General features: G+C 30.0%; 1 protein-coding gene across 1 annotated transcript in view; it reads left to right on the top strand.

The window, feature by feature from the left end:
• Positions 1-14,881, top strand: part of LOC114328633 (cell adhesion molecule Dscam2) — a 384,871-nt gene that overhangs the window by 282,579 nt on the left and 87,411 nt on the right. The window contains exon 10 of the mRNA XM_050644410.1: positions 10,585-10,878. Coding sequence (XP_050500367.1) covers positions 10,585-10,878 — 294 coding nt within the window. The remainder of the gene's footprint in view (positions 1-10,584; positions 10,879-14,881) is intronic.

Genomic DNA, 14,881 nt, shown 5'->3' with positions numbered 1-14,881 from the left:
AAAAATAATTTTTAAATTTTTAAATAAAACACCCTGTAACTCAATAAGGAGCCATATTTTATTAAAGTGATTTTGGTTAAATCTTAATATTTTGAGGTCTAGAATCGACGACTCAGAGATTGGACATTCTTAATGAAACCCCCTCTATAAGCAAAACTATATCTTTTACTATAAGGAAAAAAAAGAAGAAGAAAAAACGACAAAAAAAATTTTTTAATTAGTGAAAAATTCTCAGGAACCCGATTATCTAAACAGCATTTCAAAATGTTTAATCCCAGCGACGTTATTAGAAAAAAAAAATTATAAACAAATTAGATCAATTTTCAAATGTCATTTTAGAGGGGAGTTAAATCTAAATTTGAATTTGTCAATGTATTTAATGAAATCGTACATAAAAATAAAACTAATGAGATTTTAAGCAGGTTTATATTCTTTTGGTAACAACCGCGTTTTTGCAATTGAATGAATTTGCAATGAAAATCAATAATGATAGATTAGATTAATAAAATAAAAAAAAATCAAAATGTAATTCCGTAAAGGTTGGAATAAATTTTATATCAAAGTCTAGGTGAATACAAAAGATATTTTCAAAAAAGTATCCAAATTATATGGGGGGATCATTGTTTAAATAATTAAAAAGGGGTAATTTTTGCACAATATTTACTTTTTTAATTGCTGAGGTAATCTACATTTTAATGAAGGTCTTTAGGGTTCTTTTCTACAAAGCTAAAGGACAAATCTTTCAATTAAGACTTAATAAATTAAATTTGACCCCCTATTTATTTAACTAATTATATATAAAATTTAAAAATCAAATGTGCAAAAAAATGTTTCTTGCGTTTTAAATAAGCACTATAAATTTATTTTATTTAATAGGAGAAGTTGCATTATGTTACCAGTATTAAGCAAAAAAAAATTAGTTAGAAAATATTTAATTATTTATGAGATATTTAATTTGTTTATCAATTATTACTATAGTTTCAATTGCAAAAACGCGGTTGTTACCAAAAGAATATAAACCTGCTTAAAATCTCATTAGTTTTATTTTTATGTACGATTTCATTAAATATATTGACAAATTCAAATTTAGATTTAACTCCCCTCTAAAATGACATTTGAAAATTGATCTAATTTGTTTATAATTTGTTTTTTTTTTAATAACGTCGCTGGGATTAAACATTTTGAAATGCTGTTTAGATAATCGGGTTCCTGAGAATTTTTCACTAATTAACAAATTTTTTTTGTCGTTTTTTCTTTTTATTTTTTTTCCTTATAGTAAAATATATAGTTTTGCTTATAGAGGGGGTTTCATTAAGAATGTCCAATCTCTGAGTTGTCGATTCTAGACCTCAAAATATTAAGATTTAACCAAAATCACTTTAATAAAATATGGCTCCTTATTGAGTTACAGGGTGTTTTATTTAAAAATTTAAAAATTATTTTTGCTCAGTATTTTAAAACTATTCGACATATCCTTTTCATACTTGGTAGAAAGTGTAGGTACATATTATACACCCTATGAAATTATGTTAAATACAGGTTTGCGGCTATTACCAGAGGCGTACGACAGGCGGACAGGGGAAAGCAAATGGTTGACCCTTCCCAAATTCTACGTCACTGGTGAAATTGCCATTTTAGCACAATTTTTAAATTCTCCAATATGTAAATAACATCCTCTTACTCTAAACGTTAAAGTCATTAGTTTTCGAGATATTGGCAGTTAAACATGTAACGGCACAGTTATTTTATTTTGATTAAGGTTTTGTGCCGCTTAATTTTTAATTTCAAATATCTCGAAAGATAATGATTTTATCGTTAAGACTGAAGAGTATATTGTTCATTATTAACGATAAAATCATTAGTTTTTGAGATATTTGAAATTAAAAATTAAGCGGCACAATATATTAATCAAAATAACTAAATAATTGTGCCGTTACATGTTTAACTTCAAATATCTCGAAAACTAATGACTTTAACGTTTAGAGTAAGAGGATGTTATTTACATATTGGAGAATTTAAAAATTGTGCTAAAATGGCAATTTCACCAGTGACGTAGAATTTGGGAAGGGTCAACCATTTGCTTTCCCCTGTCCGCCTGTCGTACGCCTCTGGTAATAGCCGGAAACCTGTATTTAACATAATTTCATAGGGTGTATAATATGTACCTACACTTTCTACCAAGTATGAAAAGGATATGTCGAATAGTTTTAAAATACTTAGCAAAAATAATTTTTAAATTTTTAAATAAAACACCCTGTAACTCAATAAGGAGCCATATTTTATTAAAGTGATTTTGGTTAAATCTTAATATTTTGAGGTCTAGAATCGACAACTCAGAGATTGGACATTCTTAATGAAACCCCCTCTATAAGCAAAACTATATCTTTTACTATAAGGAAAAAAAAGAAGAAGAAAAAACGACAAAAAAAATTTGTTAATTAGTGAAAAATTCTCAGGAACCCGATTATCTAAACAGCATTTCAAAATGTTTAATCCCAGCGACGTTATTAAAAAAAAAACAAATTATAAACAAATTAGATCAATTTTCAAATGTCATTTTAGAGGGGAGTTAAATCTAAATTTGAATTTGTCAATGTATTTAATGAAATCGTACATAAAAATAAAACTAATGAGATTTTAAGCAGGTTTATATTCTTTTGGTAACAACCGCGTTTTTGCAATTGAATGAATTTGCAATGAAAATCAATAATGATAGATTAGATTAATAAAATAAAAAAAAATCAAAATGTAATTCCGTAAAGGTTGGAATAAATTTTATATCAAAGTCTAGGTGAATACAAAAGATATTTTCAAAAAAGTATCCAAATTATATGGGGGGATCATTGTTTAAATAATTAAAAAGGGGTAATTTTTGCACAATATTTACTTTTTTAATTGCTGAGGTAATCTACATTTTAATGAAGGTCTTTAGGGTTCTTTTCTACAAAGCTAAAGGACAAATCTTTCAATTAAGACTTAATAAATTAAATTTGACCCCCTATTTATTTAACTAATTATATATAAAATTTAAAAATCAAATGTGCAAAAAAATGTTTCTTGCGTTTTAAATAAGCACTATAAATTTATTTTATTTAATAGGAGAAGTTGCATTATGTTACCAGTATTAAGCAAAAAAAAATTAGTTAGAAAATATTTAATTATTTATGAGATATTTAATTTGTTTATCAATTATTACTATAGTTTCAATTGCAAAAACGCGGTTGTTACCAAAAGAATATAAACCTGCTTAAAATCTCATTAGTTTTATTTTTATGTACGATTTCATTAAATATATTGACAAATTCAAATTTAGATTTAACTCCCCTCTAAAATGACATTTGAAAATTGATCTAATTTGTTTATAATTTGTTTTTTTTTTTTTTTAATAACGTCGCTGGGATTAAACATTTTGAAATGCTGTTTAGATAATCGGGTTCCTGAGAATTTTTCACTAATTAACAAATTTTTTTTGTCGTTTTTTCTTTTTATTTTTTTTCCTTATAGTAAAATATATAGTTTTGCTTATAGAGGGGGTTTCATTAAGAATGTCCAATCTCTGAGTTGTCGATTCTAGACCTCAAAATATTAAGATTTAACCAAAATCACTTTAATAAAATATGGCTCCTTATTGAGTTACAGGGTGTTTTATTTAAAAATTTAAAAATTATTTTTGCTCAGTATTTTAAAACTATTCGACATATCCTTTTCATACTTGGTAGAAAGTGTAGGTACATATTATACACCCTATGAAATTATGTTAAATACAGGTTTGCGGCTATTACCAGAGGCGTACGACAGGCGGACAGGGGAAAGCAAATGGTTGACCCTTCCCAAATTCTACGTCACTGGTGAAATTGCCATTTTAGCACAATTTTTAAATTCTCCAATATGTAAATAACATCCTCTTACTCTAAACGTTAAAGTCATTAGTTTTCGAGATATTGGCAGTTAAACATGTAACGGCACAGTTATTTTATTTTGATTAAGGTTTTGTGCCGCTTAATTTTTAATTTCAAATATCTCGAAAGATAATGATTTTATCGTTAAGACTGAAGAGTATATTGTTCATTATTAACGATAAAATCATTAGTTTTTGAGATATTTGAAATTAAAAATTAAGCGGCACAATATATTAATCAAAATAACCAAATAATTGTGCCGTTACATGTTTAACTTCAAATATCTCGAAAACTAATGACTTTAACGTTTAGAGTAAGAGGATGTTATTTACATATTGGAGAATTTAAAAATTGTGCTAAAATGGCAATTTCACCAGTGACGTAGAATTTGGGAAGGGTCAACCATTTGCTTTCCCCTGTCCGCCTGTCGTACGCCTCTGGTAATAGCCGGAAACCTGTATTTAACATAATTTCATAGGGTGTATAATATGTACCTACACTTTCTACCAAGTATGAAAAGGATATGTCGAATAGTTTTAAAATACTTAGCAAAAATAATTTTTAAATTTTTAAATAAAACACCCTGTAACTCAATAAGGAGCCATATTTTATTAAAGTGATTTTGGTTAAATCTTAATATTTTGAGGTCTAGAATCGACAACTCAGAGATTGGACATTCTTAATGAAACCCCCTCTATAAGCAAAACTATATCTTTTACTATAAGGAAAAAAAAGAAGAAGAAAAAACGACAAAAAAAATTTGTTAATTAGTGAAAAATTCTCAGGAACCCGATTATCTAAACAGCATTTCAAAATGTTTAATCCCAGCGACGTTATTAAAAAAAAACAAATTATAAACAAATTAGATCAATTTTCAAATGTCATTTTAGAGGGGAGTTAAATCTAAATTTGAATTTGTCAATATATTTAATGAAATCGTACATAAAAATAAAACTAATGAGATTTTAAGCAGGTTTATATTCTTTTGGTAACAACCGCGTTTTTGCAATTGAATGAATTTATTTAGTTTTCGAGATATTGGCAGTTAAACATGTAACGGCACAGTTATTTTATTTTGTCGATATGTCGAATAGTTTTAAAATACTTAGCAAAAATAATTTTTAAATTTTTAAATAAAACACCCTGTAACTCAATAAGGAGCCATATTTTATTAAAGTGATTTTGGTTAAATCTTAATATTTTGAGGTCTAGAATCGACAACTCAGAAATTGGACATTCTTAATGAAACCCCCTCTATAAGCAAAACTATATCTTTTACTATAAGGAAAGAAAAGAAGAAGAAAAAACGACAAAAAAAATTGTTAATTAGTGAAAAATTCTCAGGAACCCGATTATCTAAACAGCATTTCAAAATGTTTAATCCCAGCGACGTTATTAAAAAAAACAAATTATAAACAAATTAGATCAATTTTCAAATGTCATTTTAGAGGGGAGTTAAATCTAAATTTGAATTTGTCAATATATTTAATGAAATCGTACACAAAAATAAAACTAATGAGATTTTAAGCAGGTTTATATTCTTTTGGTAACAACCGCGTTTTTGCAATTGAAACTATAGTAATAATTGATAAACAAATTAAATATCTCATAAATAATTAAATATTTTTTAACCAATTTTTTTTTGATTAATACTGGTAACATAATGCAACTTCTCCTATTAAATAAAATAAATTTGTAGTGCTTATTTAAAACGCAAGAAACATTTTTTTGCACATTTGATTTTTAAATTTTATATATACAGTAGAACGTCGATAATCCGGACGTCAAAAATCCGGACCGTCAATAATCCGGATTTGTATCTAGCAAAAATATCTGATTCTTTTAAAATAAATTAAGAACTTAGCTGCGAAAAACGAACCTCTACCGCAGTTCAAAAATATTTTACACATTTTTAAAAGAGCAAAAAAGGGTCTGATGTTTTTACTGTACACATGCTGTATTATAAATTAATTACAATACAGTGTTTAAACATAAAAAAATGTTTTGATTAATTTCACCTCTAGACACTTTAATGTACAAGAGAAAACATACAATTTTAAAACGTTTGTTGTACTTTAATGTGTATACTGCTTTTTTTGAGGTAATTTCGATAATCCGGATAATTTGATAATCCGGATGGGGTCCGGTCCCAATTAATCCGGATTATTGACGTTCTACTGTAATTAGTTAAATAAATAGGGGGTCAAATTTAATTTATTAAGTCTTAATTGAAAGATTTGTCCTTCAGCTTTGTAGAAAAGAACCCTAAAGACCTTCATTAAAATGTAAATTACCTCAGCAATTAAAAAAGTAAATATTATGCAAAAATTACCCCTTTTTAATTATTTAAACAATGATCCCCCATATGATTTGGATACTTTTTTGAAAATATCTTTTGTATTCACCTAGACTTTGATATAAAATTTATTCCAACCTTTACGAAATTACATTTTGATTTTTTTTTATTTTATTAATCTAATCTATCATTATTGATTAGTAGTACAATCTACGTTTAAGGGAATTATTAGAGGTCTGGATGTGAATTACTGTTCTTAAAATACGAAAATCATGTTAAAACCTACTCTGACAGAAAAAAATATAACTTTGAACAAATTGAACGAAAGTAATAGATTCCATCTAAAATTCTTGCTACGAGATCGGTAATTAGGATTTGAATAATTGCTAGAAAATGGGTACGCTTAAAGTTTATGAATATTTATACGCTGAATAAGTCGGAAACTAACTAAAGAAAATAGACCAACTGAAATAACTTGAAAGTTAAAATTAACATAAAATACGTATATTTCGGTATGTATATTTTAGTATCAGACAGAATATTTAAACTTACGATTTACTAAAAATACCTGTGTATAAACACATAAGTTGTTAAAATTAGAAGCCGTGAAAATAAAACCAAAAACTACTGTTAAAGATATTGCTCTATAGTGCAGAGAAATATGGTATTCTCTTGACTTTGACCCCGCGAAGTATCTGACAAGTTTTTTAAATTTCGTGTATCTTAATAACAAAACCTATATTATGTTTCCTGTAGTGGATTCGGTAGACTTCGTAGGTTACTTAAAGTGAAACCAAATAGACGCAATTCATATACAAAATATGTTGTATGTACCAACTCCTCTTGATCTTGTCGAAATGCCACACTTGCGATAATTTACGGCGCCGTAAGAGCAGTAAACCTGACGAGGCATTTGACTAACCAATTGTAGATGAAATAGGGAGTTAGTCAACCAATGCTTCATGTTTACTGCTCTTACGGCGCCGTAAATTATCGAAAGTGTGGCCTTTCGCTTACAAAAAAACTGGTTTGTGATGCCTAGTTCCTTTTTTTGGTGAATTCTCTCGTTTCATAATCCCTTTTTGAACTTTCCATTTTCTCGCCTTCAAGGTGCCCAATTAGTTTCAAAGCCTTAAAATAATCCATTCTTCCCTCAAGAAGCTCTTCTATGGCTTGTTATATATTGTTACGATCTACTTTCTATTACTTTGATATTAATTATTATTTATTTGATTAATTATTTAATTGTCGCAAATCATACATAAAAATTAATAAAAAAACCTCAGGGTGCCTTTTTGTCATAAAAAAATAATTAAATTATCTTAGGTTATACTTATCCTTTCTCGTGGCTTCAGTATCTCTTAGTTGATCCTTATCGGGATAAAAATAGGAAAAGGAAATAAATAGAAATACCATAAATAAACACATACAAATACCTTTATTATCAAAAGCAATGCTCTGTAAATTTATCAATTAAATTATGTGGGCATAATTGTCCAAATGAAACCTTTATCATATAAATTAATCTAATTCAAAAAAATATTTATCGCTTTGTTCTTGATATTATTAATAAACTAAACAAACAAATTTGGTATTCGCAAAATTACTTATACTTCCTATTAAATTTTTGAAATATTGGAATCTTAAATGCATAGGCTTTTACGTAAAAAAATTTAACTTCTGATTATAAAGAAAATCTATCACATAGGTTATTGACTGACCTTTTTGATTCACACACAACGATGTCTCCTCTTGACCCAAACAGCTTCCCCTTGTTGATTATGTTAGGCTACCAATTAAAGCCCTCTCCGTTCTCAGCAAAAATCCAGCAGCATACCAGCAACTATTTCTCCAAAACACAAGCCAGGCTTCTTTTGACCAGTACTCATTCAATAAACTCCAAATCTCTCTCCTCTCTTTCTCTCAACAATAATCTACTGAGACCCAAGTATCTTGTTTACTTGGTGTCACAAATAATTTTAATAACGATAATTCTTGTAACTTACTCTTTTGGACTTTACAGAATTAAAGAGGTATTTCTTTTCGATTTGATTTGTCTGTCGTTCCACTTTTTAGCTACTTTTACTATCAAAACAGCCACTAGCACTTGCTTCTGAACTACTCACGAAAACTTTTGACTGCTCTTCACGGATGCCTGTAATACAATGATTTTTTCTTTTCCAAACTGTCTCAACATTCAAACCTCTCTTTCCCCATTCCAAGTTGCCAAGCCAATCAGAAACATTCTCTCTCCACTTACTCTTTTCCATTCGAAAAACCCAGTCATTCTTTCAAACGATATATTTCTACTCAACTTAATCAGGGTGTATCAAATTTATGTGCCCGTGTTATATTAAAAAAAATAAAAATTTTATTCTATCTTTGATTGATAAATTATTGATACACAATAATATGTACCCTATGTACATGTATTGAACCCTATGTATTAACTAACTCTAGGTTAAACGAGCTGCTAATAGCAATTCAAAAACATTTTTGTTAAAGTTACTCAATGCTATTTCTACAAATTTATAAGCCTAAATTTACTTAGATAAATGTTACAAAAACACTAATAACAAGATGCTGACTGTCGAGTCAATTATTTACAGATATGCATATTTAAAAATTAGTTGATTGTTCACTAATTCAGCATGACCTACAAGCTTCGTTTCTCTATGTATTCGTCTAGGGCTCATATAAACTAATTAATTTTTACGACACGACTTGTCTGACCCTTTGTAGTAATATTAGGACACGCTGTGTAAAATATGTTTAAACCTCACTCAAAGTCAATAATCAAAGTAAATATAAACTTGATTGACCGTACCAGAAGGAGTGCGTGATTTAGCAATAGTTTGTGTATATTAGTAAACTTCTTGTGATATTATTATTCATTGTAGTTAGTATTTATTAAAGTAAAGGCGATTGCGACAAGTCGTTAGGCTAGGTCGCTACTATTGTTGATGTTTATACGTGTAGTTTGCATACCAGAAAATAATGTATAATGTAGTCAGATTAAAGTCGTATTTATTATTTATATTTAATTAATTAAGAACGAAAGCCACTTGATAGCAACAACCAATCATACAGTGCGCTGGAATAAGTGTTACCCCCCCCCTTATTAACTTATTTATTTTTAGCACATAAACAAAATGCTCGGACAGGTCGATTTTTAAAATAATCATAGTATATTATAGCATCAATGTTTCGAACTTTACGCGATCCCTCTTCAGGTTACAGGCATAACTTTGATTTGTTTACATGGGAAAGTATAGCATGTAACACCTTATTTAAAAGCTTTTGAAATACTGATTACAAAAATGTCTAATACTTTAATCTTGTTTGAGAGCGTAGGCGCAAAATTTGGGTCGAATTCTTTCTAAATGCAATTACATATTTTTTTCGAATCCTGAAAAAACTAATAAATATTTTTGAAAAATTTAAACGCAGAATGAAATATTACAGTATTCTCGATGGTAAAATGTCCCTGAGAACTCCTATATAGTTTATTTTATTAAGTCACAGGTGTGAAAAAAAGAGAAAATTTAGTCTGATTTTTAATTTCAAATATATCATTCAAAAGAAATATTTTGTTAATTCTAATGACTGTCAGCCCTCAGTAATAATCTAATCTTTCATTCTGCGTTTAAATTTTTTAAAAATGCTTATTAGTTTTCCCAGGATTTGAAAAAAATGAATGCGTTTAAAAAGAGTTTGACCGAAATTTGGCGCCTACGCTCTCAAAAAGGATTAAAGTGTTATACATTTTTGTAATCAGTATTTTGAAAGATTTTAATTGAGGTATCACATGATGTACTTTCCCATTTAAAAAAATCAAAGTTATCCCTGTTACTTGAAGAGGGATCACGTAAAGTTCGAAACATTGATGCTATAATATACTATGATTATTTTAAAAATCGACCTGTCTGAGCGTTTTGCTTACATGCCAAAAATAAATAAGTTAATAAGCGGGGGTAACATTTATTCCAGCGCACTGTATTTATTTTCACCACATGGCGATCCTGCCTCTATTTTTGCGACTCTTTAATATGTAGGGGATAATTATAATTATAAACCATTTGTGCATTTATAATAGAAAACAAATTTGTGTGCAATTGAAATTTATTTTCATACCTATTTGCGAACCATTAGGGAACTCTGCGAAAAGTAATTGTAAGACATCCCAAACGTAACACTGACTTTTTCAGATATGTAATATGGATGAGCATCTATGTATATGTGTTTTGTATTTAGTGTACATTTTATCTCTACTTAAAAATAACAATTTTAATATAGTATGACAAACAACTCAAGTATTAAATTTATGTAACTTTGCGAACTTTATTTTGCTTGACTTAAATTTAATTAACCTGTCTGTTTTCGTTGCAGTTCCGCCGAAAATCCTGCCGATAAACCCCATGACAGATCTATTAAGGGAAGGTATGCGAGCGGCGATCACCTGCCAAATCATGGAAGGCGACCTGCCCATAACGTTCCGCTGGGAGCGCAACGCGAAGGTCGTCTCCAACAACGCGGCGCTGGGCACCGTCATCAGACGAATCGACGAGTTCGCTTCTTCGTTAATTATCGACGCTGTGACTTCCGCCCACAGCGGAAATTACACGTGCATCGCGAGCAACGTCGCCGGTGCGGAGAAGTATGTCGTTCCGCTTACTGTTAATGGTAATTATTATCCTCTCTTATACATAAAGCCAAAGCGCACCTGTTTCTCCTATCTCAAGTCTAATTTTTATTCGAAGCTATTAGATTACGTTTTTCTTTTACTAGAACAAAAGAATGTTTTACCTGTATTTGTTTATTTTATTTATTTATTGACAGGATTACCTCCTGAATAATGTTAGTGGTATTGAAATTATCTGGTTGGTTAATTTAAATCGCGAGCTCGGGAATACAGATTGCATATTACATAATTAGGAATACAAGAATTAGGAATTAGGAATACAAGATTGCGTAAATACAGAATACATATTGTAAATATGAAAGAATGAATATGAATGAAACAATTTGACGTATTTATAAATTGTCAACGTTACAAAGAAAATACTTAATTTTTGTTGACATGTGTTAAGAGGCGGATAGAAATTCAGCATTATTGTAATTGGAAAATTGGCGTGACTAGCGTCGATTGCCATCACGACGGCTTATGGTGCGTCCAAGTAGTACATTCTTTCACGGTTTTTGCTCTAAATTTTAAAGAACCGCTTGGATTGACATGAAATTTGACATACGCATATCTTACATGTCAAAGAAAAAAAAGTGATATTGTGCCGATGTGTGCTTTTGCTCTGGGGGTGACTTTCACCCCCTCTTGGGGGTGGAAAAATATATGTCCAAAATAAGTTCGGAAATGGGTAAACTGACTAATTTTAAGTAACTTTTGTTCTATAGAGCTTTTTCGACAAGTCAACACTTTTCCAGTTATTTGCTAGTGAATATGTTCATTTTTCAACAAAATAACCACATTTTTAGACGGTTTTTCGCAAATAAATCAAAAATTAAGTATTTTGTCGAAAAAATCGTTCTTAGCGAAAATATAGCCTGTAAAAAAGTAAAAAAATGGTGTACGCGTTAGATCACTGGACCTTGTAGAACCAGAATTATAGCCAATGAAAAATAGATTCATATTCCCCAAATTTCAAATAGAATATTTCGACGTGAAATATCCAAAAAATTAAGCACCTTTTGTGGAAAACCCATTTTAACTTTTTTAAAGTGTTTAAAAAACGCTTTATTTCTGTTTTTATAAAAAGTTTCTAGCATTAAATTTAAGCAAGTTACGCTCAAAATAAAGTTGGTCCCTTTTGTTTTGGCAAAAAAAATTCGGGAAGACCACCCCCTAATTAACAACTTAAATGAAATTAATTGTTATCGCTCCACAACTTACTTTACTTATGTTGTGTTTATATAATCTGTAAGTTTCATCGATTCAGTGCTTATTTTAAAAAAAATTGGTTTTAGAGTAAAGTTTTTAAAAATTTTAATTTTGAAAAATATGCTTTTGTTCAAAATAACTTTAAAATTGTTAGAGATACCAAAAATTTCGAAAAACAAAAAAGTCAGCATTGTTTTCCTGAATATCATATATTTTTTTGTTTTTCTGTTAGACAAAAATTTATTAAGATTTGGTGTTTTTAAATTTGCATACATTCGTGATCAGTAATTCGTTCAACCCCTTTTAACTACAGCCCTTTCAAAAATAATGAATTTGAACCGATGAAACTTACAGATTATATAAACAATACATACACGAGTCAAAAAACTTGTGAAGTCCTAACAATTAAGTTCATTTGAGATACTAATTTGGGGGTAATTTTCCCGATTTTTTTACCAAAAAAAAGGGACTAACTTTATTTTGAGCGTAACTTGTTTACTTTTAATGCTAAAAATTTTTTTTGTAAGGCAAAAATGAAGCTTTTTTGAAACACTTTAAATAAGTTGTAATAAGTTTTCCCCGAAATGTGCTTCATTTTTGGTTATTTCACGTTAAAGTATTCCATTTGGAATTTGACGAATATGAACCTATTTTTCGTTAGCTATAACTCTGCTTCTACTAGGTATAGAGACGTGATATATACAACATTTCTTTAAATTTTTTACAGGCTATATTTTTGCTAAGAATGTTTTTCGACAAAATACTTACTATTTGAGTTATTTGCGAAAAACCGTCTAAAAGCGTGGTTAATTTGGTTGAAAAAATGAACATATTTATTGGCAAATAACTCGAAAAGTATTGACTTAGTGAAAAAACTCTATATGTAGAACAAAAGTTACTTAAAATTAGTCAGTTTATCCATTTCCGGACTTACTTTGGACAAATATTTTTTCACCCCCCAGAGGGGGTGAAAACCACCCCCAGGGCAAAGGAACATATCGGCACAATCACTTTTTTCTTTGACTTGTTAGCTATGTGTATGCCAAATTTCATGCCAATCCAAGCGGTTCTTTAAAATTTAGAGGTTTTGCAATATTTTGCCGTTAAAGAACGGACTAAAGGTGCACGCTGATTTTTGGAGTCAACGCCAAGTCTGTGTACGAATAACCGTTTCTATTCATTTGTCAGAGTGCAGGTGCACTCAGGCTCGTTTAAATATGAAGGAATATTCGCACACGGACTCTACGCTGACTCTAAAAACCAGCGTGCACCTTGGACTCACTCTCAGGACGCATCCACAGTGCACGCTGGTTTCCGGGTCAGACAGCCAGCGCCAAGTGGACTCGCCCTTAAAGCAGTCGGCGCCGATCGTCGCCGAGTCGTTGTACCAATAACCCTTCGTATTTAGGCGAGCCTGGCCAAAATATACCTTTGCGCTGACAACCTGTGTGCTGGTAATCTGACTCAAACGTTTACCAGAATGAACCTTCCATTCTGGTTTCATGCATTGACGCCAATTATTGATGATTTTTATTCGTTTCCTGTGAGTTCCTGATGGATATGGTTGAATTAATAACAAAGGTCCAGGTTCTATCAATCAATCAATCAATATTCTTTATTTCATCTGACTTTTACAAGTATTGAAATGCGTCAAATACAATCTATAATCAGTAAAAACTATAAGTACATAAAAACACTTAACATAAAAACATATAAAATATACACAAAAACATACAAATTGTTAAAAAGATACCTGCAAGTATTCCTCTAACGAATAGAAAGTGTTTACCAGAAGTAAGTCCTTAACTGTTCTCTTAAATACATAAATATTTGACTCTTTAACATAATTAGGTAATTTATTATACAAACGAACTCATGTTGGGTAAGGACCCTGGCCCACAACGGTCAAGTGGCGAACAGGGGTCAAAAAATCATTTCTGTAACGAAAATTGTAGCCACTCATTAAGGAAACATCATTTCTGCAAATAAAATTGCATCTATGTGACTTTACATAAACAACACAACTGAAAATATACAGCGAAATTACAGTTAAAATATTTAATTGTTTAAAAACTGGTCTACAGGAATCCAAGCGCCTTCTAAACGTCATGGTACGAATAATTATTTATTTTTTTTTTGAAGAACAAGCACCTCATTAATTCGCGAGCAACAAACTAAGATTTCCCCAACAAACTAAGCAATATTGCAAAATTGACTGTACATGGGCAAAATAGTAAGGTTTTAAAATATCTAGGGAGACAAAATTCCTAAGTTGCCATAGAACATAACAGTGCACAGACAATCTTCCCACTACATAATCAACTTGAGAGCTCCAAAACAAATTAGAATCCAGGTAAACACCTAACAACTTAGTGGAGTGGCTATTTACCACTGACCCATTGTCAAGTTTTACTAATGGACTCATCTGCATAGTAGAAGGTTAAAAGGTTACCATATTGGTCTTTGATCCATTTAAGATTAGGGCATGATTTAAACAGTAATGTGTCATACTTTTTACAAGACAGTTTGCTTTTTATACTACATGAAAAAAATCATTGGAATTTAGTGCAACTGTGGTATCATCAGCAAATTGAGTGACATAACAGCCAGATTGCTGTTCCACGTTTTCTACTCGAAGGCTTATTGCATCAGAAAAATTTTCTAATGGATTCCGAACCAAACATGTTGAGCTCTCGTTTATCACTTGATTTAAATCATTGAATAAAATCAAAAATAAAAGATAAAATAAAAGAGGGCCAATGATACTTCCCTGTGGAACTCAGGAGAGGACAC

This window comes from Diabrotica virgifera, chromosome 2, assembly GCF_917563875.1.
Source record: "Diabrotica virgifera virgifera chromosome 2, PGI_DIABVI_V3a".
NCBI classification, from domain to species: domain Eukaryota; kingdom Metazoa; phylum Arthropoda; class Insecta; order Coleoptera; family Chrysomelidae; genus Diabrotica; species Diabrotica virgifera.
This window is presented reverse-complemented; position numbering and strand designations above follow the sequence as displayed.